At 50.8% G+C, this 26,404-nt stretch overlaps 1 protein-coding gene across 1 annotated transcript; it reads right to left on the reverse strand.

The window, feature by feature from the left end:
* Positions 1–891: 891 nt before the first annotated feature.
* On the reverse strand, positions 892–23,772 carry ACER1 (alkaline ceramidase 1). The gene is made up of 7 exons (XM_039324562.1): positions 23,689–23,772; positions 18,076–18,221; positions 11,241–11,355; positions 5,923–6,061; positions 3,362–3,499; positions 2,684–2,821; positions 892–1,146 (listed from the first exon to the last, which is right to left on the reverse strand). Exons 2-7 carry the CDS (start codon positions 18,166–18,168, stop codon positions 978–980), a joined length of 792 nt encoding a protein of 263 aa, XP_039180496.1. The 5' UTR covers positions 18,169–18,221; positions 23,689–23,772; the 3' UTR covers positions 892–977.
* Between the last annotated feature and the right edge of the window lie 2,632 nt (positions 23,773–26,404).

Here is a 26,404-nt window from a genome sequence, read left to right on the forward strand (position 1 = left end):
GCGTCCAGTTTTGGTCACCACGATGTAAAACAAGATGTTGAGACTCTAGAACAGTGGTTCTCAACCTTTCTAATGCCGCGACCCCATAATACAGTTCCCCATGTTGTGGTGACCCCCAACCACTTATACATCACCGGGTGCCAGGGGCGTAGCCAAAGAAAAGGGGGGAAAAATGGCGGACAGCCTTGTTTGGCGACCCCCGTGAAATGGTCGTTCGGCCCCAAATGGGGTCCCGACCCACAGGCTGAGAACCACTGCTCTAGAAAGAGTACAGAGAAGAGCAACAAAGAGGATCAGGGGATTGGAGGCTAAAACATATAAGGAACGGTTGCTGGAATTGGGTAGGTCTAGTTTAATGAAGAGAAGGACGAGGGGGGACAGGATAGCAGCGTTCCGGTATCTCCGGGGCTGCCCCAAGGAAGAGGGAGTCAAGCTATTCTCCAAAGCACCAGAAGGCAGCACAAGAAGCAACAGATGGACACTCATCAAGGAGAGAAGCAACCTGGAACTAAGGAGGAATTTCCTCACAGTGAGAACAATTAACCAGTGGAACTACCTGCCTCCAGAAGTTGTGGGTGCTCCATCATTGGAGGCTTTTAAAGAAGACAAAGACAGCCCTTTGTCTGAAATGGTAGAGGGCCTCCTGCCTTGAGCAAAAGGGTTGGATCAAAAGCCCGCCAAGTTCTCTTTCGACGCTGCTCTTCTATGTTCTACTCCGAAGGTAAGAACGTCTTTTTGGAGAGAGGCACACAGTGCTAGAGAAGAAAAACTGAGTTTCTGAAGGTGAATTTCCAGTCTCTTGATTTGTCTTTTTTTTTCTCCCTCCTTTTGGAGGCGTGGATTCAAGTTTAGCGATGGAGCGCAGAGGGCCGGGGAGAACTAGGACGCCTTCCTCCCGGGCTCCCCAAGGCCCCCACAAAAAGCTGCCGGGTTCCATCCTGGAGGACCCAGTAGGGTGGCCCCAACTGACCGTGCCGCTAGCACCACTTCAGGGGCTTCCGGATCATGATGTAGGGCAGCGCCAGGGGGAAGCTGCTGCTCGGCCAGTACTCCATGGAGGGCTCGCTGCTCGGCAGGTCGTGAGAGATGTCTAAGAAGAGGATGAGGGTGATGCAGCGGAGGAGGGCGATATTGATGAAGACGTGCCTGGGGGGAGGAGAGGGAAAGCAGCCTCGGTCACCCCGTCCCCTCCACCCTCCCGGTCCCGCCCGTCCAGCACAATGCGCCACGGCCAGCTGGCCACATTCAAGGCCGTATCAGTCGTTTGGCTCAGAGGCTTTGATTACGGCTGACCACGATTTCACTGAGATGGTTGTAACTCTCGTGTTCCTGGATCGACTTTATTTCACCGTCGTTGGCCACGGGTCTGTCGTAATTAGTCTAACTTTGGTCTTTGTTGAATTACCCCACAGAGATTGTCCCACGGTGAGTTGGAGATGGCCAGCTGCCTGCTTCCCTCCCTCTATCCCTGCCTCCCTCTCTCCCTCCTTGCCTCTCTCCCTCCCTCCCTTCCTTTCCTTCTTCCTCTCCCTCTCTCCCTGCCTCCCTCTCTCCCTCTCTCCCTCTCCCTGCTTCCCTTCCTCCGTCTCTCCCTCCCTCCCTTCCTCCCTCCCTGCCTCCTTCTCTCTCTCCCTGCTTCCCTCCCTCTCTCCCTCCCTCTCTCCCTGCCTCCCTGCCTTCCTCCCTCCTTCCCTCCTTCCCTCTCTCCCTCCCTCCCTCTTCCTCCCTTCCCTCCCTTCCTCCCTCCCTACCCCTCGTCTCTCCCCTCGCCTCCTTCCTCCCTCCTACCCTCCTCTCTCTCCTGCTTCCCTCCCTCCCTCCCTCCCTCCCTACCCCCTCCTCTCTCCCTGCTTCCCTCCCTCTCTCCCCTGCCTCCCTGCCTTCCTCCCTGCTCCCTCCCTCCCTCTCTCCCTCCCTCCCTCTCCCTCCCTTTCACCCTTCCCCCCTCTCCTCCCTCCCTCCCTCCTCTCTCCCTACCCCTCCTCTCTCCCTGCTTCCTTCCCTCCCTCCCTACTCCCTCCTCTCTCCCTGCTTCCCTCCCTGTCTCCCTGCCTCCCTGCCTTCCTCCCTCCTTCCCTCCCTCCCTCTCCCTCCCTCCCTCCCTTCCTCCCTCCTACCCCTCCTCTCTCCTTGCCTCCCTGCCTTCCTCCCTCCTTCCCCTTCCTCTCTCCCTCCCTCCCTCTCCCTCCCTCCCTTCCTCCCTCCCCTCCCCCTCCTCTCTCCCTCCCTCCCTTCCTCCCGCCCTACCCTCCTTTCTCCCTGCTTCCCTTCCTCCCTCCCTACCCCTCCTCTCCCTGCTTCCTCCCTCTCTCCCTGCCTCCCCTGCCTTCCTCCTCCTTCTTCTCTCCCTCCCTACCCCTCCCTCCCCTCCCTTCCTCCCTCCCTACCCCTCCTCTCTCCCTGCTTCCCTCCCTCCCTTCCTCCCTGCCTACCCCTCCTCTCTCCCTCCCTCCCTTCCTCCCTCCCTACCCCTCCTTTCTCCCTGCTTCCCTTCCTCCCTCCCTACCCCTCCTCTCTCCCTGCTTCGCTCCCTCTCTCCCTGCCTCCCTGCCTTCCTCCCTCCTTCCCTCCCTCCCTCCCTCTCTCCCTCCCTTCCTCCCTCCCTACCCCCTCCTCTCTTCCTGCCTGCCTTCCTCCCTCCCTCCTTCCCTCCCTCCCCCCTCCCTCCCTCCCTCCCTCTTACCAAAAACTGTGGAGGTAGGCGAAGTTGAGCCTTTGGCAGAAGCCACAGAAAAATTTGTCCACCAGCCAGCAGCTGATGGCGATGACCCACCAGAAGGTCATGGTCAGTGCCTCACGTTTGATCTCCGGGGTGCTGAACCTGCGGACGGGGTCAAGGCTGAGAGGGCCATCACCCGGCAGGTCGATGCCACCAGGGGGGGGGAGCCATCCCCTTGTGCTCCAGCCTGAGTCCCTGCTCTGAGCTACCCTGTAAATAGGGAGCCTCGCCCGGGTCTTGCCTTTCTAAGCAGCAGCTGGGTTCAGGGCCCCCCCCGGGGGGGGGGAATCTCCCAGACCCTCCCTCTGAAACCAGAGGAAGGGCTGAACCCCTGGATCCCCCACCCCCCACCCCCAGGAAAAGGGCCCGACGGGCAGAGAGGCACATCGAAGACGGCTTCACCGCCGGCCGTGCTGCTCTGAGCCCGGCGGTAGACTGGACCGAGGAAAGGTCTTCCTGGCGGGGCTTTGTCCCCGAATGCAGGCGGTCCTCGGCTTACCACGGTTCGTTTAGCGACCGTCCGAAGCTACGACAGCACCGAGCAAAGCGACCCAGGACCCAAATCGCAGCCGCCTGCCCTGCCCCCTCTGGAGGGTCAGCGGCCGCTGGGCAGGGCGGCAAGGGAAGCCTCCAGCCGCTTACCTCCGCACTTCCAGGAAGATCAGGTAGAGCAGGTGGAAGGCCGCGCAGTTGAGGATGTAGGCGTTGAGGGCCGGCTTCACGAAGGACAGCAGGGTGCTGGTCACGGTCACTGTGGCCACAAGGGTGAGGAACTGTTCCCTAAGGGAGGGAGGGCGGCGCTCAGGACATTTGCCCCGGAGGGGTGCCTCCTCCTCCTCCTTCCCCTTTGCCCTCTCTTCCTCCTTCCCTTCTTCCTCCTCCTCCTCCTCCTTCCCCTTCGACCTCTCTTCCTTTCTCCTCTTCCTCCTCCGTCTCAACCTTTCTTTCTCCTCTTCCTCCTTCCCCTTTGCCCTCTCTTCCTCTTCCTCCTTCCTTTCCTCCTCCTCCTCTTCCCTCTCAACCTTCTTTCTTTCTCCTCCTCCTTCTCCTCTTCTGTCCCCTTCACCCTCTTTTCCTCTTCCTCCTCCTCTTCCTCCTCCTCCTTCCCCTTCGATCTCTCTTCCTTTCTCCTCTTCCTCCTCCTCTTCCTCCTCCGTCTCAACCTTTCTTTTGCTTCTTCCTCCTTCCCCTTTGCCCTCTCTTCCTCTTCCTCCTTCCCTTCTTCCTCCTCCTCCTCCCTCTCAACCTTCTTTCTTTCTCCTCCTCCTTCTCCTCTTCTGTCCCCTTCACCCTCTCTTCCTCTTCCTCCTTCCCTTCCTCCTCCTCTTCCTCCTCCTCCTTCCCCTTCAACTTCTCTTCCTTTCTCCTCTTCCTCCTCCTCTTCCTCCTCCGTCTCAACCTTTCTTTCGCCTCTTCCTCCTTCCCTTCTTCCTCCTCTTCCTCCTCCTCCTCCATCCCCTTTGGCCTCTTTTCCTCTTCCTCCTTTCCTTCTTCCTCCTCCTCCCTCTCAACCTTCCTTCTTTCTCCTCTTCCTCCTCCTCCGTCTCAACCTTTCTTTCGCCTCTTCCTCCTTCCCCTTTGCCCTCTCTTCCTCTTCCTCCTTCCCTTCTTCCTCCTCCCTCTCAACCTTCTTTCTTTCTCCTCCTCCTTCTCCTTCGCCCTCTCTTCCTCTTCCCCTTCTTTCTTCTCTTCCTCCTCCTCCATCCCCTTTGCCCTCTTTTCCTCTTCCTCCTTCCCTTCTTCCTCCTCCTCCCTCTCAACCTTCTTTCTTTCTCCTCCTTCTCCTCCTCTTCCGTCCCTTTCACCCTCTCTTCCTTCTTCCCTTCTTCCTACTCTTCCTCTTCCCCATCTCTCCCCCTCCTCCTCCTCTTTCCTTTTCCTCCTCTCCTTCTTTCTTCCTCCTCCTTTTCCCTCCCCCCTCCTCCTCTTCCTCTTCCCCCCCCCCCAAGCAAGATTGCTGCAGCCAGTCTGTAGGGCACCATCCCCAAAAGTTGGCAATGCCCATAAAACACAGGCAAAGCCTGAATAACTCCATTGTGGCTCCCCATTTGATTTTGGAGTGGTAGTGGGGGCATCAGCAGCAGTACTTAGCCCCCCCCCATCTCCCCCAACCTCTCTCTGTGTGTTCTCTGATTCTGAGGTTGTGCAGCACATGGGAAGGAGACACCAAGCTTTTTGGGGATGGGGGCACTACGTTTTCTCTGCAAGCCGACCCTCCTTGTTGTGTTTGGGATCCGTGGAACCACAAGACCAGAGTTTCCAACCTTGACAACTTTAAGGTGGATGGACTTCAACTCCCAGGATTCCCCACCAGGCGTGTGTGGATTTCAGCTCCCAGGATTCCCCACCAGGCGCGTGTGGATTTCAGCTCCCAGGATTCCCCACCAGGCGCGTGTGGATTTCAGCTCCCAGGATTCCCCACCAATTACATGTGGATTTCAGCTCCCAGGATTCCCCACCAATTACATGTGGATTTCAGCTCCCAGGATTCCCTACCAAGCACGTGTGGATTTCAGCTCCCAGGATTCCCCCCCAGGCGTGTGTGGATTTCAGCTCCCAGGATTCCCCACCAATTACGTGTGGATTTCAGCTCCCAGGATTCCCCACCAGGCGCGTGTGGATTTCAGCTCCCAGGATTCCCTACCAGGCGCGTGTGGATTTCAGCTCCCAGGATTCCCCACCAATTACATGTGGATTTCAGCTCCCAGGACTCCCCACCAATTACATGTGGATTTCAGCTCCCAGGATTCCCCACCAGGCGCGTGTGGATTTCAGCTCCCAGGATTCCCCACCAAGCATGTGTGGATTTCATCTCCCAGGATTCCCCACCAATTACATAAGGATTTCAGCTCCCAGAATCCTGCTGTCTGGGATCCCCTTCTCTCAACAGTCCGTGTTTTTCAATCTTGGCAACTTTAAGGTGAGTGGACTTCGACTCCCAGAATTCCCTCCAGGGAATTCTGGGAGTTGAAGTCCACACGTCTTAAATGTTGGCAAGAAAGGCCGACCTCTCTTAGCCACTAAACACGGCCCCTTGGAGGAATCTCTCGGCCCACTTCCGGCTCCAGCAGAGTTTGGATCCCCCGCCCCAAATCTGCAGCACCTCTCTGGCCCTTTGGGGGTCCAGCGAAGCCCCCCCGTCCCGCCCTCCCCCCTCTGCCTGTCAGGTGAAGGGAAACGGCTGGCGGGCAGCTCCCCCTTACCTGTTCTTGATGAAGGAGGGGAAGTAGCGGATGGGGAACCAGAAGCCGTAGGAGATGCAGAGCGTCCAGAGGATGGACAGCTCGTCCAACAGCTGCCCCGCATAGCTCAGGGTCATGTGGTAGTAGAAGGAGAAGATGCCTGGGGAGGAAGAGCAGAGTGGGAAGGGACCGTTGGAGGTCGTCTAGTCCAGCCCCCTGCTCAGGTAGGAGATCCTGGACCATTTCAATCAATCAATCAATCAGAATAGAGCTGGAAGGGACCTCTGGAGGTCTTCTAGTCCACCCCCCTGCTCAGGTAATAGTAATAGTAGTAAAGTTGGAAGGGACCTTGGAGGTCATCTAATCCAACCCCTGCTCAGGCAGGAAACTCTATACCATTTCAGACAAATGGCTGTCCAGTCTCTTCTTAAAAACTTCCAGTGTTGCAGCATTCACCACTTCTGGAGGCAGGTGGTTCCACTGGTTAATTGTTCTAACTGTCAGGAAGTTTCTCCTTAATTCCAGGTTGTTTCTCTCCTTGGTCAGTTTCCATCTGTTGCTTCTTATCCTGCCTTCAGGCGCTTTGGAGAATAGCTTGACTCCCTCTTCTTTGGGGCAGCCCCTCAGATATTGGAACCCTGCTATCATGTCCCCCCTTGTCCTCCTCTTCGTTAAACTAGACATACCCAATTCCAGCAACCGTTCCTTATATATTTTTAGCCTCCAGTCCCCTAATCATCTTTGTTGCTCTTCTCTGTACTCTTTCTAGAGTCTCAACATCTTTTTTACATCGTGGTGACCAAAACTGGATGCAGTATTCCAAGTGTGGCCTTACCAAGGCATTGTAAAGTGGTATTAATACTTCACGTGATCTTGATTCTATCCCTCTGTTAATGCAGCCTAGCACTGTGTTGGCCTTTTTGGCAGCTGCAGCACAGCACACGGCTGGCTCCTATTTAGTTGATTGTCTACTAGGACTCCCGAGTCCCTCTCACAGTTACTACTATTGAGCCTGGTGCCACCTATGCTGTACTTGTGCATTTGTTTTTTCTTGCCTAAATGTAGAACCTTGCTTTTTTAACCATTGAATTTCATTTTGTTAGATAGCACCCAGTGTTCAAGTCTGTCCAGATCCTCCTGTATCTTAAGCCTGTCTTCTGGAGTGTTGGCTATTCTTGCCAGCTTGATGTCGTCGGCAAATTTGATGAGTTCCCCATCTATAGACAGGAGATCCTAGACCATTTCAATCAATCAATCAATCAGAATAGAGCTGGAAGGGACCTTGGAGGTCTTCTAGTCCAGCCCCCTCCTCAAACCGGATGGTGTGATCCCACGGGGCACGGCCCTCCCCCCACAAGGAAAGCTTCATCTGGGTGCAAATGATGCCCATCCTGGGCGAAGCTCTTAACAATCGCGGGGGGAAAAAAGTCATCAAATCAGATCAATGGCCTGAGGACCTGCTTTATGACCATGACTGACCATCAGGCTCCATGACATTCATAAGTGGAGGACTGCCGGCACGCGCTTTCTCCAAAGGGTCCTCAAAACAGGCAATCCTCGACTTACCAGCAGAATTGACCCCCAAATTTACATTGTGAAGGGAGACAGGGGAGTTTGGCTCCATTTTACGACCTCTCTCGCCCCCGTTGTTAAGTGAATCAGTGCAGTTGTCAAGTTAGCAACACGGTTGTTAAGTGAATCTGACTTCCCCCATTTGACTTTGCTGGTCAGAAGGCTGCAAAAGGGGATCACGTGACACACACACCCCCGGGACGCTGTGACGAAATTTCATTTTAACGTTTGTTGATTTAGTGTACATTTAAAGTGACAATAAAGTTTCCATTCTATTCTATTCTATTCCATTCCATTCCATTCCATTCTATTCTATTCCATTCCATTCCATTCCATTCCATTCCATTCCACTCAATATTTTCTATTCTATTCTATTCTATTCTATTCTATTCTATTCTATTCTATTCTATTCTATTCTATTCTATTCTATTCCCTTCCCTTCCCTTCCCTTCCCTTCCCTTCCCTTCCCTTCCATTCCATTCCATTCCATTCCACTCCATATTTTCTATTCTATTCTATTCTATTCTATTCTATTCTATTCTATTCTATTTCATTCCATTCTATTCCATTCCACATATTCTATTCTATTCCATTCCATCCATTCCATTCCATTCCACGTATTCTATTCTATTCTATCATTATTCTATTCCAGTGGTTCTCAACCTGTGGGTCGGGACCCCATTTGGGGTCGAACGACCATTTCACAGGGGTCTCCAAACAAGGCTGTCCGCCATTTTTCCCCCTTTTCTTTGGCCACTCCCCTGGCACCCAGTGATGTATAAGTGGTTGGGGGTCACCACAACATGGGGAACTGTATTATGGGGTCGCGGCATTAGAAAGGTTGAGAACCACTGTTCTATTCTATTCTATCATTATTCTATTCTATTCTATCATTATTCTATTCTATATCCTGTCCTATCCATCCCATTCCATTCCATTCTGCATTCTGCATCCTATCCTATTCTATCATATCCTGCATTCTGTATTCTGCATTCTGCTCTTACCATTCCATTCTGTAATAATAATAATGATGATGATGATAAAGATAAAAATAATAAAAATAATAAACGTTGGAAGGGACCTTGGAAGTCTTCTAGTCCAACCCCCTGCTCGCAACCCCTATACCTATACCATTTCAGACAAATGGCTGTCCAGTCTCTTCTTAAAAATTTCCAGTGTTGGAGCATTCACCGCTTCTGGAGGCAGGTTGTTCCCCTGGTTAATTGTTCTCACTGTCAGGAAGTTTCTCCTTAATTCTAGATTGCTTCTCTCCTTGATGAGTGTCCATCCGTTGCTTCTTGTCCTGCCTTCAGGCGCTTTGGAGAATAGCTTGACTCCCTCTTCTTTGGGGCAGCCCCTGAGATACTGGAACGCTGCTATCATGTCCCCCCTTGTCCTTCTCTTCATTAGACTAGACATCCCCAATTCCAGCAACTGTTCCTTGTATGTTTTAGCCTCCAGTCCCCTAATCATGTTGTTGCTCTTCTCTGCACTCTTTCCAGAGTCTCAACCTCTTTTTTACATTGTGGTGACCAAAACTGGATGCAGGATTCCAAGTGTGGCCTTACCAAGACAGTGTAGAGTGGTATTAACACTTCACGTGATCTTGATTCTATCCCTCTGTTAATGCAGCCCAGCACTGTGTTGGCCTTTTTGGCAGCTGCAGCACACGGCTGGCTCCTATTTAGGTGATTGTCTACTAGGACTCCGAGGTCCCTCTCACAGTTACTACTATTGAGTAAGTCTGTCCAGATCCTCCTGTATCCTAAGCCTGCCTTCTGGAGTGTTGGCTATTCCTGCCAGCTTGGTGTCATCTGCAAATTTGATGAGTTCCCCATCTATCCCTTCATCCAAATCATTGATGAAGATGTTGAAGAGCACTGGGCCCAGAACAGAGCCCTGGGGCAACCCACTGCACACTTCCCTCAATGTAGATGCAGTTCCATTGAGGACCACACGCTGAGTATGGTCAGTCAGCCAGCTACGAATCCATCTGGTGGTGATTCTGTCTACCCCACATTTTTCTATCTTATCAAGTAGTAGGTTGTGATCTACTTTGTCAAATGCCTTACTGAAGTCCAAGTAAATTATATCCACAGCATTCCTCTGATCCATTAATTTTGTCACTTGGTCAAAGAATGCAATAAGATTTGTCTGGCATGATCTGTTTTTGACAAACCCATGTTGGCTTTTAGTAATGACTTTGTTTGCCTCTAGGTGTTTGCTGATTCATTGCTTGAGTATCTTTTCCAGGATCTTCCCAGGTATTGCGGTCAGGCTGATAGGTCTGTAATTTCCTGGATCCATTTTTTTTCCTTTTTTGAAGATGGGAACTACATCAGCTCTTTTCCAGTCCTCTGGTAGTTCCCCAGTGCTCCAAGAACTTTGAAAAATATAGTTCAACGGTTCTGAGATCACATCTGCCAGTTCCTTGAGAACCTTGGGGTGTAATCCATCTGGTCCTGGCGATTTGAACTCGTCTAGGCTGGACAGGTGCTCACTTACCATTTTCTTGCCTATTTTAACTAATCTGTTTTTTACAGTGCTGTTTTTGATAGGTTGGACTGTTTTTTTCCTTTTGTGTAAATTAATTCTGGATTCTATTCTATTCTGTATTCTATTCTATTGATTCTCAGTTCTGAATTCTGTTCTATTCTGTATTTTATTCTATTCCAGTGGTTCTCAACCTGTGGGTCGCGACCCCATTTGGGGTCAAACGACCATTTCACGGGGGTCGCCAAACAACGCAGTCCGCCATTTCCCCCCCCCCTTTTCCTTGGCTGTGCTACTCCCTTTTATTCGGTTGGCTTTTGAAAGCCAATAGAATAGACTCTCTTGAATAGAGTCTAATTCTATTGGCTTTCCAAAGCCAATAGGAATTGTCCAGGCTGTTCTCTGCCCTGCTGAGCCCGCCAAAAGTCCCAGTCTGCAAACGGTGCTGCACCAGTTGAGCAGTCCTCGACTTACGACCGGTTGAGTAGTCCTCGACTTACGACCGGTTGGGGGGGGTGCGGCATTAAAAAGGTTGAGAACCACTGTTCTATTCTGTTCTAAAGCCATATCTGGACAACCTTGATGCAAACCCCATCTAGGGCCACACAAAGAGGGAGAGGTGTAAAGCACCTCCCCACTTTTCCGGAAAGTAAAATCTACAGAGAAGAAGATTCTACAGCTAGTCCTCGGTTTACAACAGATCATTTAAGGGCTGTTCGAAGTTACAACGCCACGGAAAAAAGTCCCCCACTTATGACCTTCGCAGCATCCCCAGAGTCACTTGATCAAAATTCCGACGCTTGGCAACCGACTCATATTTATGACGGTCGCAGTGTCCGTGTGTGTGTGTATGTGTGTGTGTGTGTGTGTGTGTGTCACATACGATCCCCTTTTGCAACCTTCTGAGAAGCAAAATCTATGGGGAAACCAGATTCACTTAGCAACCAGGTTACTAATTTAACAACTTCAGTGATTCACTTAACGGCAACAAGAAAAGGTCGTAAAACGAGGCCGAAACTCACCTGTCTCACTGGGCAAACGGAAACCTTGGACTCCGCTGCGGCCGTAATCCAGGGACTACCTGTACTAAAAGAGCCTTAGAAATAATAATAATAATAATAAAGTTGGACCTTGGAGGTCATCTAGTCCAACCCTCTGCTTAGGCAGATAGAGCTCATTCTCCTGTAGTCGTGGCTTGGCTGGACTACCTCGCAGGGCTGATAGCGGGGCCGGGCCTGGCGTTCTGCTCATGCTCAGCCTTCGTGGTCACCTACCAATAAACAGCTGCAGGATGACGAAGCCCCGAATCGGCAGGGGGCGATATCTGATATAATCAGTGTTGAGCCACAACAACATGGGGGCCAAGATGAAAAAGGCCACGTTGCTGATCTGGAGGAGAAAGAAGGGGAAGAGTAAGAGACAGAAAGGAGGAGAAAAGTTAGAAACTTGCAAATCTTCGAAGGGGCAAAGCTGGTGGCCCCGCCCACTTTGATTCCCCCTCCTCCCTACTGAGCCCACTGGGGCAGACCGAGAGATGTAGAGAGAGAGTTCGGATTGCTTCGGTATTATCTGTAATTTTTCTTTGGGGGGGGGGCTGGGGTCTATCTATGGCAGTGGTTCTCAACCTTTTTAATGCCGCGACCCCCAACCGGTCGTAAGTCGAGGACTACTCAACCGGTCGTAAGTCAAGGACTACTCAACTGGTGCAGCCCCGTTTGCAGAATGGGACTTTTGGCGGGCTCAGCAGGGCAGAGACAGCCTGGACAATTCCTATTGGCTTTGGAAAGCCAATAGAATTAGACTCTATTCAAGAGAGTCTCTTCTATTGGCTTTCAAAAGCCAATAGAATAAAAGGGAGTAGCACAGCTGAGGAAAAGGGGGGAAAAAATGGCGGACTGCGTTGTTTGGCGACCCCCGTGAAATGGTCGTTCGACCCCAAATGGGGTCCTGACCCACAGGTTGAGAACCACTGGGCTATGGCAAGCTTGGCCACTTTGAAGCTTGTGGACTTCAATTCCCAGAATTCCTCAGCCAGCCATGCATGGCTGGCTGAGGAATTCTGGGAGTTGGGGTCCACAAGCTTCAAAGTGGCCACGATTGGAGAAGCCTGGTCCCAAGACGGTGCTTCCTCAATCTTGCGCCCTTGAAGACGGGTGGACCTCTCCCACAATTCCCCCAGCCCGCGCAGGTGGACTTCAACTCCCACAATTCTGTGGGCTTGTGTCCTCTTTTCTCAACATCTAGGACAGAGGTCTCTCCAAGCTTCCCGGGGTCACGGCTCAGAGTGGACAGCAGCTTCCAAATTGGTGCACGAGCGCACATGCACGCAAATAGGGCTGCACACACCAGGCTGGCACTAGCAACCCCATTCGTGCATGCACAAATGGGCCGCACCCACCCACCTGGCACTAGCAGCCCCGTTTGCGCATGCACAAATGGGCCGGACACACCCGCCTGGCACTAGCAGCCCCGTTTGCGCATGCACAAATGGGCCACACACACCCACCTGGCACTAGCAGCCCCGTTCGCGCATGCACAAATGGGCCACACACACCCACCTGGCACTAGCAGCCCCGTTTGCGCATGCACAAATGGGCCACACCCACCCAGCTGGCACTAGCAGCCCCGTTCGTGCATGCACAAATGGGACACACCCACCCACCTGGCACTAGCAGCCCCATTCGCACATGCACAAATGGGCCGCACACACCCGCCCAGCGATAGTGGCCCCGAAAAACGGTCCACACACACTTGTCCAGCACTAGCATCCCCATTCGTGCCCGCAAACAGGTGCAAACGGGGCTGCGGGCGCTAGCACGAGTGGGGGGGAGAGTGCATGTGCACACATGCGCGCACCAGCCAGCCATTTCCACCCTCCGCTGGCCCGCTGGTTGGGGACCCCTGATGTAGGGGTCTCGTTCCACGTTTTTCAAACTTGTCAACTTGAATAGGGGTGGACTTCAACTCCCAGAATTCCAGAAGTTGAAGTCCACCCATCTCCAGGTGCCCAAGCTTGAAAAACACAGGTCTGTGGTCTTGATCGTTTCCTTTTTCTAGGATCCAGAGAGCGCTGGATTCCCTTCCTGGTGAGATGCAGGGTGCTGAGCGTTGGCTGATCCTCGAATGCGGATCCTGGAAGTGAATCGGCTTGCTCAGGGGCTTGCTCTAAAGAAGAGGGACTTAAGTTATTTTCCAAAGCACCTGAAGGCAGGACAAGAAGCAACGGGTGGAAACTAATCAAGGAGAGAAGCAACCTAGAACTAAGGAGAAACTTCCTGACAGTGAGAACAATTAACCAGTGGAACAACCTGCCACCAGAAGCGGTGAATGCTCCAACACTGGAAGTTTTTAAGAAGAGACTGGACAGCCATTTGTCCGAAATGGTGTAGGGTTTCCTGCCCGAGCAGGGGGTTGGACTAGATGACCTCCAAGGTACCTTCCAACTTTACTACTATTATTATTATTATAAGCTCGGGACGGGGGCCTGCGCTCAAAAAGGACGCCTGAAATTATCCCACCTTGAAGAAAGGCCAGCGGTCTCTTGATTTCAGGAAGGGGAGCACAGGAAGGGGGTTTGCAGCGTGGAGAGTCCTAAGGTTTACATCCATCCCTCCTCACCTTAGATTTTTTTTTAAAAAAAAAAGAACCCAAGAATATCCGGTTGGAGTGGACGGACGAAAACCACGATGCTTTGCCTGCTGAGAATAATTCTCAATCCGAATAGAGTTGGAAGAAGAACCAGGGGGGTCTTCCAGTGCAACCCCCTGCTTGAGCAGAAGACCCTGTATCATTTCTGACAAGTAGCTGTCCAGTTTCTTCCGGAAAGCGATGGAGCATCCACAACTTCTGGTGGCAAGCTGCTCCACTGGTTAATTGTTGACACTGTCAGGAAGTTTCTCCTTAATTCCAGGTTGCTTCTCTCCTTGGTTAGTTTCCATCCGTTGCTTCTCGTCCTGCCTTTCTGGTATTTTGGTGAACAACGTGATCCCCCCCCCTCTTCTTTGGGGCAGCCCCTCAAATACTGCAAGGCTGCTATCCTGTCCCCCCTGGTCCTTCTCTTCATTAAACTAGACATACCCAAATCTTTGCAACCGTTCTTCAGATGTTTTAGTCTCCAGGCCTTTAATTAATCCTCGTAGTTGCGCTTCTCTGCGCTTTTTCCAAAGTCTCAACGTCTGTTCAATATTATGTTACGCTATTTGGAGAGCCAGTTTGGCCTCGTGTTCATGGCCCCAGGCCAGAAACAGGGGGTTCAACTCTTGCCTCGGGCACCAAGCCAGCTGGCCCTTCACGCCCCCACCGCTCTAGAATGGAGAAGACACAGGCAAACCACTTCCGAAAAAAACCTTGCCAAAAAAACAGCCGGGACTTGCCCAGGCAACCCTTGAGAATTGGCAATGATTGAAAGGAAGCCGGAAAACATGCGGTTTCCAAGGCACGAGACGCTTTCTGATGATGAATCCGCCAGTAATGGACTAAGCCTAGAGGAATCTGTTGTGATTGCTGCAAGGTGGCATGTTCTGCCTTCAAAGGGTGACCCACCCAGAAGGAATGGCTAGCCTCAAAAGCCTTAACCACAAGAAGCATGAATCCACGCTTCGCTCACCTGTCTCCTGAAGTCACGGTGTTCCATCCTGGGAACTTCTCCAGAAAGGATTGGATGACCTAAAGAGGGCTGCCCTGGGAACGGGGGTCAGACTAGAAGACCTCAAGGTCCCTCCCGGCCTTGGAGTCTACGATTCACACCCTGGCAGGCTCTCCGTTCTACCCGGCACTGATTGGGTAGCGTTTCCAGAATCCTTGCAACATCTGCCCTACTTCGAGTGGCCTATTTCTAAGGCCTGTTCCCACAGCCTGCCTACTCTACAATCCGTGAGGCATCGCGTCTTAGTTATCATCTAAGAGATAACATCAGAGTCTTGGGTCAGCTTGTGCCCACAACCTAGTTACAAACAAGGAGATGGGCCCATTGAAAACCTGCCCTGGGTCAGAGTCTGGTTAACCTGGATAGTTTTTGACCCCTGCACGGTCAACGCTGGATGGAAAGCAAAGCTGGTTTGCAAGAATAACAGAAGAAGTGAGTTGGAAGGGACCTTGGAGGTCTTCTAGTCCAACCCCCTGCTCAAGCAGTGTTCCAATATCTCAGGGACTGCCCCAAAGAAGAGGGAGTCAAGCTATTTTCCAAAGCGCCTGAAGGCAGGACGAGAAGCAACGGGTGGAAACTCATCAAGGAGAGAAGCAACCTAGAATTAAGGAGAAACTTCCTGACAGTTAGAACAATTAACCAGTGGAACAACCTGCCTCCAGAAGTGGTGAATGCTCCAACACTGGAAGTTTTTACGAAGAGACTGGACAGCCATTTGTCCGAAATGGTATAGGGTTTCCTGCCTGAGCAAGGGGTTGGACTAGATGACCTCCAAGGTCCCTTCCAACTTTTTATTATTATTGTTGTTGTTATTATTATCCTTTACCATTTCAGACAAGTGACTGTCCGGTGTCATCTTGAAAACCTTGAGTGATGGAGCACCCACATCTTCTGGTGGCAAGGTGTTCCACTGGTTGATTGTTCTATCAGGAAATGTCTCCTTATTGGAGATGATTGGAGAAACCAACCTATCTAGGTGGCTTATTTCCCAACCCTTGCTTCTTGTTCTGCCGTCAGGAGCTTTGGAGAATAGGTTGAATCGATTGCAAGGAAGCGAAACTGCAGAGAATTCTAGCAAATGACTGTAAATTAACGATTAATTTATTCTTTTCCCTTGCTTTAATTGTCTAGGGCAGGGGTAGGCAACCTTGGCTCTTTTAGGACTCGTGGACTTCAACTCCCAGAACTCCTCAGCCAGCATGGGGGAACTATGGCCCCCTCATGACTTGTGGACTTCAACTCCCAGAATTCCTGAGCCAGCATGGGGGAACTTTGGCCCCCTCACGACTCGTGGCCTTCAATTCCCAGAATTCCTCAGCCAGCATGGGGGAACTATGGCCCCTTCATGACTTGCGGACTTCAACCCCCAGAATTCCTGAGCCAACATGGGGGGACTATGGCCCCCTCATGACTCCTGGACTTCAACTCCCAGAATTCCTCAGCCAGCATGGGGGGACTATGGCCCCTTCATGACTTGTGGACTTCAACTCCCAGAATTCCTGAGCCAACATGGGGGAACTATGGCCCTCTCATGACTCGTGGACTTCAACTCCCAGAATTCCTGAGCCAGCATGGGGGAACTATGGCCCCCTCATGACTCGTGCACTTCAACTCCCAGAATTCCTGAGTCAGCATGGGGGAACTATGGACCCCTCATGACTCATGCACTTCAACTCCCAGAATTCCTGAGCCACCATGGGGGACTATGGCCCCCATCATGACTTCCTGGACTTCAACTCCAGAACTTCCCTCAGCCAGCATTGGGGGACTAATGGCCCCCCTTCATGACTCGTGGACTTCAACGCCCAGATTCCTCAGCCAGCATGGGGGGACTATGGCGCCCCTCATGACTCCTGGACTTCAACTCCCAGAATTCCTCAGCACCAGCATAGGGGGGACTATGGCCCCCATCATGACTCTGGACTTCAACTCCCAGAATTCCTGAGCCAGCATGGGGAACTATGGCCCCCTCATGACTCATGGACTTCAACTCCCGAGAATTCCTGAGCCAGCATGGGGGAACTATGGCCCCCTCATGACTCCTGGACTTCAACTCCCAGAATTCCTGAGCCGCATGGGGGAACTATGGCCCCCTTATGACTCCTGGACTTCAACTCCCAGAATTCCTCAGCCAGCATGGGGGGACTATGGCCCCCTCATGATTCGTGGACTTCAACTCCCAGAATTCCTCAGCCAGCATGGGGGGACTATGGCCCCCTCATGACTCCTGGACTTCAACTCCCAGAATTCCTCAGCCAGCATGGGGGGACTATGGCCTCTTCATGACTCCTGGACTTCAACTCCCAGAATTCCTGAGCCAACATGGGGGGACTATGGCCCCCTCATGACTAGTGGACTTCAACTCCCAGAATTCCTGAGCCAGCATGGGGGAACTATGGCCCCCTCATGACTCCTGGACTTCAACTCCCAGAATTCCTGAGCCAGCCTGGTTCAGCTGGGAAATTTGCGGATGACACCAAGTTGGCAGGAATAGCCAACACTCCAGAAGACAGGCTTAGGATACAGGAGGATCTGGACAGACCTGAACACTGGGCGCTATCTAACAAAATGAAATTCAATGGTGGAAAAAGCAAGGTTCTACATTTAGGCAAGAAAAACCAAATGCGCAGGTATAGTATAGGGGGTACCTTGCTCAATAGTGGTAACTGTGAGAGGGACCTCGGAGTCCTAGTGGACAATCACCTAAATAGGAGCCAGCCGTGTGCTGCAGCTGCCAAAAAGGCCAACACAGTGCTGGGCTGCATTAACAGAGGGATAGAATCAAGATCATGTTAAGTGTTAATACCACTTTACAAGGCCTTGGTAAGGCCATACTTGGAATCCTGCATCCAGTTTTGGTCACCACGATGTAAAAAAGATGCTGAGACTCTAGAAAGAGTACAGAGAAGAGCAACTAAGATGATTAGGGAACTGGAGGCTAAAACATATGGTTGCTGGAATTGGTTATGTCTAGTTTAATGAAGAGAAGGATGAGGGGGGACATGATAGCAGTCTTCCAGTATCTCAGGGGCTGCCCCAAAGAAGAGGGAGTCAAGCTATCCTCCAAAGCGCCTGAAGGCAGGACAAGAAGCAATGGGTGGAAACTAATCAAGAAGAGAAGCAACCTAGAACTAAGGAGAAACTTCCTGACCGTTAGAACAATTAACCAGTGGAACAACCTGCCTCCAGAAGCAGTGAATGCTCCAACACTGGAGGTTTTTAAGAAGAGACTGGACAGCCATTGGTCTGAAATGGTCTAGGGTTTCCTGCCTGAGCAGGGGGTTGGACTGGATGACCTCCAAGGTCCCTTCCAACTTTATCATTATTATTATTACCTCCGAGGTCCTTTCCAGCTCTATTCTGATTCTACTAGTCTACCCGCAGCAGACCGGCTCCCCCAGTGGGTGGGCAAGGACAGGAAGCGGGGTCTCGTCCTAGCCAAAGCCCGTCACCCGGAGAGTTACCGTGTTGTAATATTCAGCAATATATTCGGAGCGCTCAAAGTTGGCTTCACACCAGTCGATTTCAGCGCTCAGATAGGAGAAGATCTGCAACATCCTGAAGGTGCCTGCGATGCCACCGCTGCTGTTCAAGGAGAGCGCAAAAGAGCCTGCGAAGGAAAGAGCAAACAATTGAGGCAAACTCGCCCGTCCAGATTTTCTGCCTCCCCGTGCGCCTTTTTATGGTGCTCTGCCCCACGTGCCTCAGCCGCTGAGCCCACGGATTCACCTGCTCTGCCGGATGCATGCCAAATTAATTTTATTGTTAGATGTCTGGTTGAGCGCTATCTCTGACTAATTCTTCGAAGCACTGATTTAATCTGCCTTTGGCAGCATCCCCAAGTGGCCAGGAGTTCCGCAGGGTAATCGTCTCTCTCTGGGAGAAGGAGGTTTCCTTTTCCCCATCTGGGAAGGCCCTCATCCTCTAAAAGGGGCCAGTTCCTGTCCGTGCCTCCTGAGGAAGGGGTCCCGCGTGGTCCTGATCCTTTCCACCGGATCTTCCTCTTTGCGTAAACCTTGCAAACTAAATTATTCTCCATTCGGATTTGAACCGTTGGGCTTTTTAAAAAAAAAAAATTATTTTTTTTAAAAAATGATCTTAATAATCTGTGTTGCAATTGACGGCCCGCTGCTTTGAGTGGCCTTAAGGCAGAAAGGCAAGACTAAAATCTAAACAAAATAAAATAAAATGAGTTCAAGTTGCTGGTTTGATTTTACGTACGGTTCGTATTTAGAGCTTGGCTGTCTGGGTGGACCAAGACTCAAAGGGACTGGCAACCCCTGGAAATGATACACAACATGCACGACCCACATCTGGATGAAGACATCTGGCTAGAAAGAGGAGCATCCATGTGGCCAAAAAGTCAAAGGGAAGGGAATAGAGTAGAATGACAGAGGGATAGAATCAAGATCACGTGAAGCGCTAGTACCGCTTTACAACACCTTGGTAAGGCCACACTTGGAATCCTGCATCCAGTTTTGGTCACCACGATGTAAAAAAGATGCTGAGACTCTAGAAAGAGTACAGAGAAGAGCAACAAAGATGCTCAGGGGGCTGGAGGCTAAAACATACAAAGAACGGTTGCTGGAATTGGGTATGTCTAGTTTAACGAAGAGAAGGACAAGGGGGGACATGATAGCAGTCTTCCAATATCTCAGGGGCTGCCATAAAGAAGAGGCAGTCAAGCTATTCTCCAAAGCGCCTGAAGGCAGAACAAGAAGTAACGGATGGAAACTAACCAAGGACTAAGGAGAAACTTCCTGACAGTTAGAACAATTAACCAGTGGAACAACCCGCCTCCAGAAGCGGTGGATGCTCCAACACTGGAATTTTTTAAGAAGAGACTGGACAGCCCTTTGTCCGAAATGGTATAGGGTTTCCTGCCTGAGCAGGGGGGTTGGACTAGATGACCTCCAAGGTCCCTTCCAACTTTATTACTATTATTATTATCGATCATCGCACAGTCAGCCAGATGTTCAGACTGGATTTGGCATTTTGTCTACCTATTGAGTCCTTACCCAGGACCTATTATTATTATTATTATTATTATTATTATTGATCATCGCACAGTCAGCCTGATGTTCAGACTGGATTTGGCATTTTGTCTACCTATCGAGTCCTTACCCAGGACCTGGGATAGGCAGATGTGGATGTTTGATGGTATTACAGATATACCATTATTATTATTATTATTATTATTATTATTATTATTATTATTATTATTATTATTATGTGCTAGTCCCCAACAAGGTTAAGTTGCGGGTTCTCCTCGCCTCCCAATAGGAGGAGACCCGTGTTTGTTAATGGGAGAGTCTCACAAGCCACAAGAAACAATAGGACCGTAACGCTAACGTGAGAATTTCAAACAAACCTGGATATATACAGTTTGCCCCCCACATCTGCACCAACCGGACCCCAAAAATGAGAGGAGACTTCTTCACATGTTCTTCCTCCAAAGTGGTAGGTAACCAACATCTGTCACCGCTGGCCCTCCAGATTCTGGTAGGACACACACACACACACACACACACACACATGCAAGTTTGACATCAGAACCCCCGAAAGGACCAAATTATATCAGAGCATCTGAACCTCTACAAAGCTTCTCCATCATCCGGATCACGGTTGTCCCAGAGATGCTTTTGACAAGGCAACTTGGTTTTCCCTCGAAAAGTTTTCGCTCCTCCTCCAAGAAGCTTCTCCGGTTCTGACCAAACGGTTGCTAAGGGCAAAGCATATCAATCCTTCCCTTCCCCACCATCCGGTCAGAACCGAAGAAGCTTCTTGGAGGAGAAGCGAAATGTTTTCAAAAGGGGGGGGGGAACCCCAAGACAATCTAGCTGTCTTTCAAAAAGCAGTTTTGGGAGAGCATCTGAGCCTTCCTGGATCCTGCAAACTAGGTCTTCCGTTAGTGGGGGGGGGGTTGGAAAGGACCTCGGAGGTCATCTAGTCCAACCCCCTGCTCAAGCAGGAGACCCTTACAGAATCATAGAAGGACAGAGCTGGAAGGGACCTTGGAGGTCATCTAGTCCAACCCCCTGCTCAAGCAGGAGACCCTTACAGAATCACAGAAGGACAGAGCTGGAAGGGACCTCGGAGGTCATCTAGTCCAACCCCCTGCTTGAGCAGGAGACCCTTAGAGAAACATAGAAGGACAGAGCCGGAAGGGGCCTCGGAGGTCATCTAGTCCAACCTCCTGGTCGAGCAAGAGACCCCTACAGAATCATAGGACAAAGCAGTGAGGAACATTGGAGGTCATCTAGTCCAACCCCCTGCTTGAGCAGGAGACCCTTAGAGAAACACAGAAGGACAGAGCCGGAAGGGGCCTCTGAGGTCATCTAGTCCACCCCCCTGCTCAAGCAAGAGACCCTTACAGAATCATAGAAGGACAGAGCTGGAAGGGACCTCGGAGGTCATCTAGTCCAAGCCCCTGCTCAAGCAGGAGACCCTTACAGAATCACAGGAGGACAGAGCTGGAAGGGACCTCAGAGGTCATCTAGTCCAACCCCCCTGCTCGAGCAAGAGACCCTTACAGAATCATAGAAGGACAGAGCCGGAAGGGGCCTCGGAGGTCATCTTGAGGTAGATGGAAAAATTGCCATTAAGAGAAACGATAAAGTACTGTTGAATTATATTTTAATTAACAGGAGTGATGTTTAGCAAGCATTCACTAATATTATAAACTGGCTGAATGGTGATGACCTGTGTGCAATTCTATGAAGAAACATTTTTACAAGAGGTGCCAACCGAAAGTCACAAATGGTGTAAGATATTGCGCGTGTAGGGGAGTGTGGTTTTCCGCACATTGGATAAACTTCCCTTTTTCCTGCGTGTGTGGTCTCAGGACATGAACTTCTCTCTTTTAGTCGGTTAAAGGTAGATAAGAAGTCATCCCTTAGGTTAAGCGTGGGCGGCAAGCTGTATAAGAATGACACCCCGGGAGTAACTCGGGGTTCAGAATTTGTCATGCTAATACTCTGAACCATTGTGCGCAAATAAAACCTGTTTTCTCCAACCCTTCGTGGTCGGGTCTTCTGATGTAAGTATCGTGGTTTTTCCACTACAATCTAGCCCAACCCCCCTGCTCAAGCAAGAGACCCTTACAGAATCATAGACGGACAGAGCCGGAAGGGGCCTCGGAGGTCATCTAGTCCAACCCCCTGCTCAAGCAAGAGACCCTTAGAGAAACATAGACGGACAGAGCCGGAAGGGGCCTCGGAGGTCATCTAGTCCAACCCCCTGCTCAAGCAAGAGACCCTTACAGAATCATAGAAAGACAGAGCCGGAAGGGGCCTCGGAGGTCATCTAGTCCAACCCCCTGATCAAGCAAGAGACCCTTACAGAATCATAGAAGGACAGAGCCGGAAGGGGCCTCGGAGATCATCTAGCCCAACCCCCTGCTCAAGCAAGAGACCCTTAGAGAAACATAGAAGGACAGAGCCGGAAGGGGCCTCGGAGGTCATCTAGCCTAACCCCCTGCTCAAGCAAGAGACCCTTAGAGAAACATAGAAGGACAGAGCCGGAAGGGGCCTCGGAGGTCATCTAGCCCAACCCCTGCTCAAGCAAGAGACCCTTACAGAATCATAGAAGGACAGAGCCGGAAGGGGCCTCGGAGGTCATCTAGTCCAACCCCCTGCTCAAGCAAGAGACCCTTAGAGAAACATAGACGGACAGAGCCGGAAGGGGCCTCGGAGGTCATCTAGTCCAACCCCCTGATCAAGCAAGAGACCCTTACAGAATCATAGAAGGACAGAGCCGGAAGGGGCCTCGGAGATCATCTAGCCCAACCCCCTGCTCAAGCAAGAGACCCTTAGAGAAACATAGAAGGACAGAGCCGGAAGGGGCCTCGGAGGTCATCTAGCCTAACCCCCTGCTCAAGCAAGAGACCCTTAGAGAAACATAGAAGGACAGAGCCGGAAGGGGCCTCGGAGGTCATCTAGCCCAACCCCCTGCTCAAGCAAGAGACCCTTACAGAATCATAGAAGGACAGAGCCGGAAGGGGCCTCGGAGGTCATCTAGTCCAACCCCCTTCTCAAGCAAGAGACCCTTACAGAATCATAGAAGGACAGAGCCGGAAGGGGCCTCGGAGGTCCATCTAGTCGCAACCCCTGCTCAAGCAAGAGACCTTACAGAATCATAGAAGGACAGAGCCGAAGGGGCCTCGGAGGTCATCTAGTCCAACCCCTGCTCAAGCAAGAGACCCTTAGAGAAACATAGACGGACAGAGCCGGAAGGGGCCTCGAGGGTCATCTAGTACCAAGCCCCCTGAGTCAAGCAAGCAAGACCCCAGAATCATAGAAGGACAGAGCCAGAGATCATCATAGAAGACCCTTAGAGAAACATAGAAGGACAGAGCCGGAAGGGGCCTCGAGGTCATCTAGCCCAACCCCCTGCTCAAGCAAGAGACCCTTAGAGAAACATAGAAGGACAGAGCCGGAAGGGGCCTCGGAGGTCATCTAGCCCAACCCCCTGCTCAAGCAAGAGACCCTTACAGAATCATAGAAGGACAGAGCCGGAAGGGGCCTCGGAGGTCATCTAGTCCAACCCCCTTCTCAAGCAGGAGACCTTATATTATTCCGGATGAGTGGCTGTCCAGCCCCTCCTTAAAAGCCCCCAGAGATGAAGCTCCGCGGGGTTAATTGTTTCAGATTTTCTCAAAAAAGAGAATAAAACCACCAAGGGTTTCGCCCCCACCCCCACCCCACCCCACCCCGAGCCGGTTCACTATCAGGGGCTTGTAACCTGTCCCCCCCCCGCTTCGCTTCCTTTCTCCACACTTCCCCCGACCCACACACACACACACACACACAAACCCACAAACCGAGCGGGCGACTCTCTCCAGCCCCCCACCGTTTCTTCCGTCGGAGGCAGGAGAGAGCGACGGGGCTAAAAAAAGAGAGAAGTTTGGGCCGGGGGGGGGGACGGAGGGCAAAGGCTGAGCGGACCCCGCGGCCAGGCAAGCCCTGGTTGAAGCCCCTCAGCCCGCCCACCCACGAGCATGTGCAGAGATCGGGAAAGCGGGGGGGGGTGTGGAAACCTCGCAGCCCAAGCAAGACCGTCGGAGAATCTCTTCCTACCTGTCGTACCTCCACCTCGGAGAAGGGTGCCCAGAGCCGGCAGGTGGTGCCTCTCCTCTGCCAACCTGTTTCGCCACCTGCGGATGGAAGGAACCGGCCCGGAGGAAGCCAAAGGGGAAACTGAGGCAGGGTAGCGCCCGCCTGTCACTGCAACGAGGGCTGGTTCAACAGCCGCCCGTCTCGGCATTTAAATCAGCCTTGCCTGGGGGCGACAAGGGGAGGGGAGGGCCGTGGTGTTCTCCCCCCAGCACCGGGGGGGGGGGGTGGAGGGCAGGAGGGAGGGGGCAGGAGGGCCGTCCGTCCTCTGAAACAGCATCTTTCCAGCCGCTGAGCCCAGCGATTCCTTCCGTGGGGAGTTTCATTTCGTCACCCAGCCAGGCAGGGCGGCCTGCGGGGCGAGAGCTTCGCAGCCCAGGCAGCTGCCTTTGGCCGCCTTGCCGAGGATGCAGGGAGTCCTCAGTTAACGACCGTTCGCTTAGCGACCCGTCGAAGTTACAGCGGCCCTGGGGGAAAAAGGGGCTGGCGGCCATTGGGCAGCCTTGTGGCCTCTTCGCAATCGCAGGGATCCAATATTCAGATGCTTGGCAACCGGTGAGGACGGTTGCAGAGTCCCGGTGGTCCTCTCATCGCCTTTTGTGACCTTTAACAGTAATAATAGTAATAGTAGTAGTAGTAGTAATGATAACAACAACAATAACGTTGGAAGGGACCTTTGAGGTCATCTAGAATACAATACAATACACGGAATAGAATAGAATAGAATAGAATAGAATAGAATAGAATAGAATAGAATAGAATAGAATAGAATAGAATAGAAATACAGCAGAACAGAACAGACTAGAGTAGAATTATGGGATAGTATTAGAGCAGGATAGAAGTAGAGCAGAATAGACTAGACTAGGCTAGACTAGACTAGACTAGACTAGACTAGAATAGAATAGAATAGAATAGAATAGAATAATGGAATGGAATGGAGTATAATAGAGCTGGAAGGGACCTTGGAGGTCTTCTAGTCCAGCCCCCCCCCCCACTCAGGCAGGAGAACCTACACCATCTTAGAAAAGTGACTGTCCAGTCTCTTAAAAGCCTCCAGTGATGGAGCACCCACGATTTCTGGTGGCAACTTCTGTTCAACTGATTAATTGTTCTGTCAGGAAGTTTCTCCTTAATTCCAGGTTGCTTCTCTCTTTGATCAGTTTCCAACCATCGTTTTATTATTCTGTTCTGTTTTGTTCTATATTCTGTTCTATATTCTATTCTATTGTATTCTATTATCATTATTCTGTTCCATTCTATTCTATTCCATTCCATTCCATTCCATTCCATATTTTCTATTCTATTCTATTCTATTCTAGTCTGTTCTGTTCTATTCTATTATTCTATTCTATTCTGTATTTTAGTATTCTGTTCTATTCTATTCTATTCTATTCTATTCTATTCTATATTCTGTTCTATTCTATTCTATTCTATTCTATTCTATTCTAGTCTGTTCTATTCTATTATTCTATTCCATTCTATTCTATTATTCTATTCTTCTGTATTTTAGTATTCTGTTCTATTCTATTCTATTCTATTCTATTCTATTCTATTCTATTCTATTCTTCTATTCTATTCTATTCTATTCTATTCTATTCTATTCTTCTATTCTATTCTATTCTATTCTAGTCTGTTCTGTTCTATTCTATTATTCTATTCCATTCTATTCTATTATTCTATTCTATTCTGTATTTTAGTATTCTGTTCTATTCTATTCTATTCTATTCTATATTCTGTTCTATTCTATTCTATTCTATTCTATTCTATTCTATTCTATTCTATTCTAGTCTGTTCTGTTCTATTCTATTATTCTATTCCATTCTATTCTATTATTCTATTCTATTCTGTATTTTAGTATTCTATTCTATTCTATTCTATTCTATTCTATTCTATTCTATTCTATTCCATTCCATTCTAGTCTATTCTATTCTCTCTCTCCACCCGATGCCCCCCAGGACTGGGCTGCTGATCCCCTTCCCTGTTGAGAAGGGGTTTCCTCCCCTCCTTTTCACTCTCCCCTGTTTAGCAGTTGATCCATAGCCCAAGCCCCCCCCCCCTTCACCTAGCTTTATTTGGAAATGGTGGTTGGGCTTTGACTAAGCACAGAACAAACTTCGGAGGGGGCAAACCCAGCCTGGGAAAATAATTTGCCTTGAACTTGGCGCTGATCCTGGGGCTTCTGCTGAGCCCTGAAGAAACGCCAATCAGCTGGAATGTTGCAGCCTCTCCAGGGTCTTGTGATTTACATTCAGAGGCTTGGCAACCGATTCATATTTATGACGGTCCCAGGGTCAGGTGAAGTGACCAAAACCTGCTGCAACCATCCAGCAGACGGGGGGGGGGGGGGAGGGAATAAAAACCAAACACCCCCCACCCCACCCCCGCTGCCAATCCTCAACAGCAACGCTCACAACAATGAAAACCTCGGACAGGAAGAAGAGCGCCACCAGGTGGGCAGGCAGGCGTCTTGCCCGGCTGTGGCTTGGGGGGCCCTTTTTTCAGCGCCATTGTAACTTCGAACAGTCACTAAGCAAACTGTTGTAAGTCGAGGACTACCTGTACTGTATCACTTTTTTCCTTTTTTTTTTTTTTTTTTGGTCATCAAGTTTTTGACCCCTTGCTAGGCGACTGGTGGTCCTCGGATGTTGCCCTATCCTCAAAGTGGTACAGTGGGTGAAAA

Source organism: Crotalus tigris, unplaced genomic scaffold (assembly GCF_016545835.1).
Source record: "Crotalus tigris isolate CLP2741 ecotype Arizona unplaced genomic scaffold, ASM1654583v1 scf7180000024302.2721777, whole genome shotgun sequence".
Lineage (NCBI taxonomy): Eukaryota > Metazoa > Chordata > Lepidosauria > Squamata > Viperidae > Crotalus > Crotalus tigris.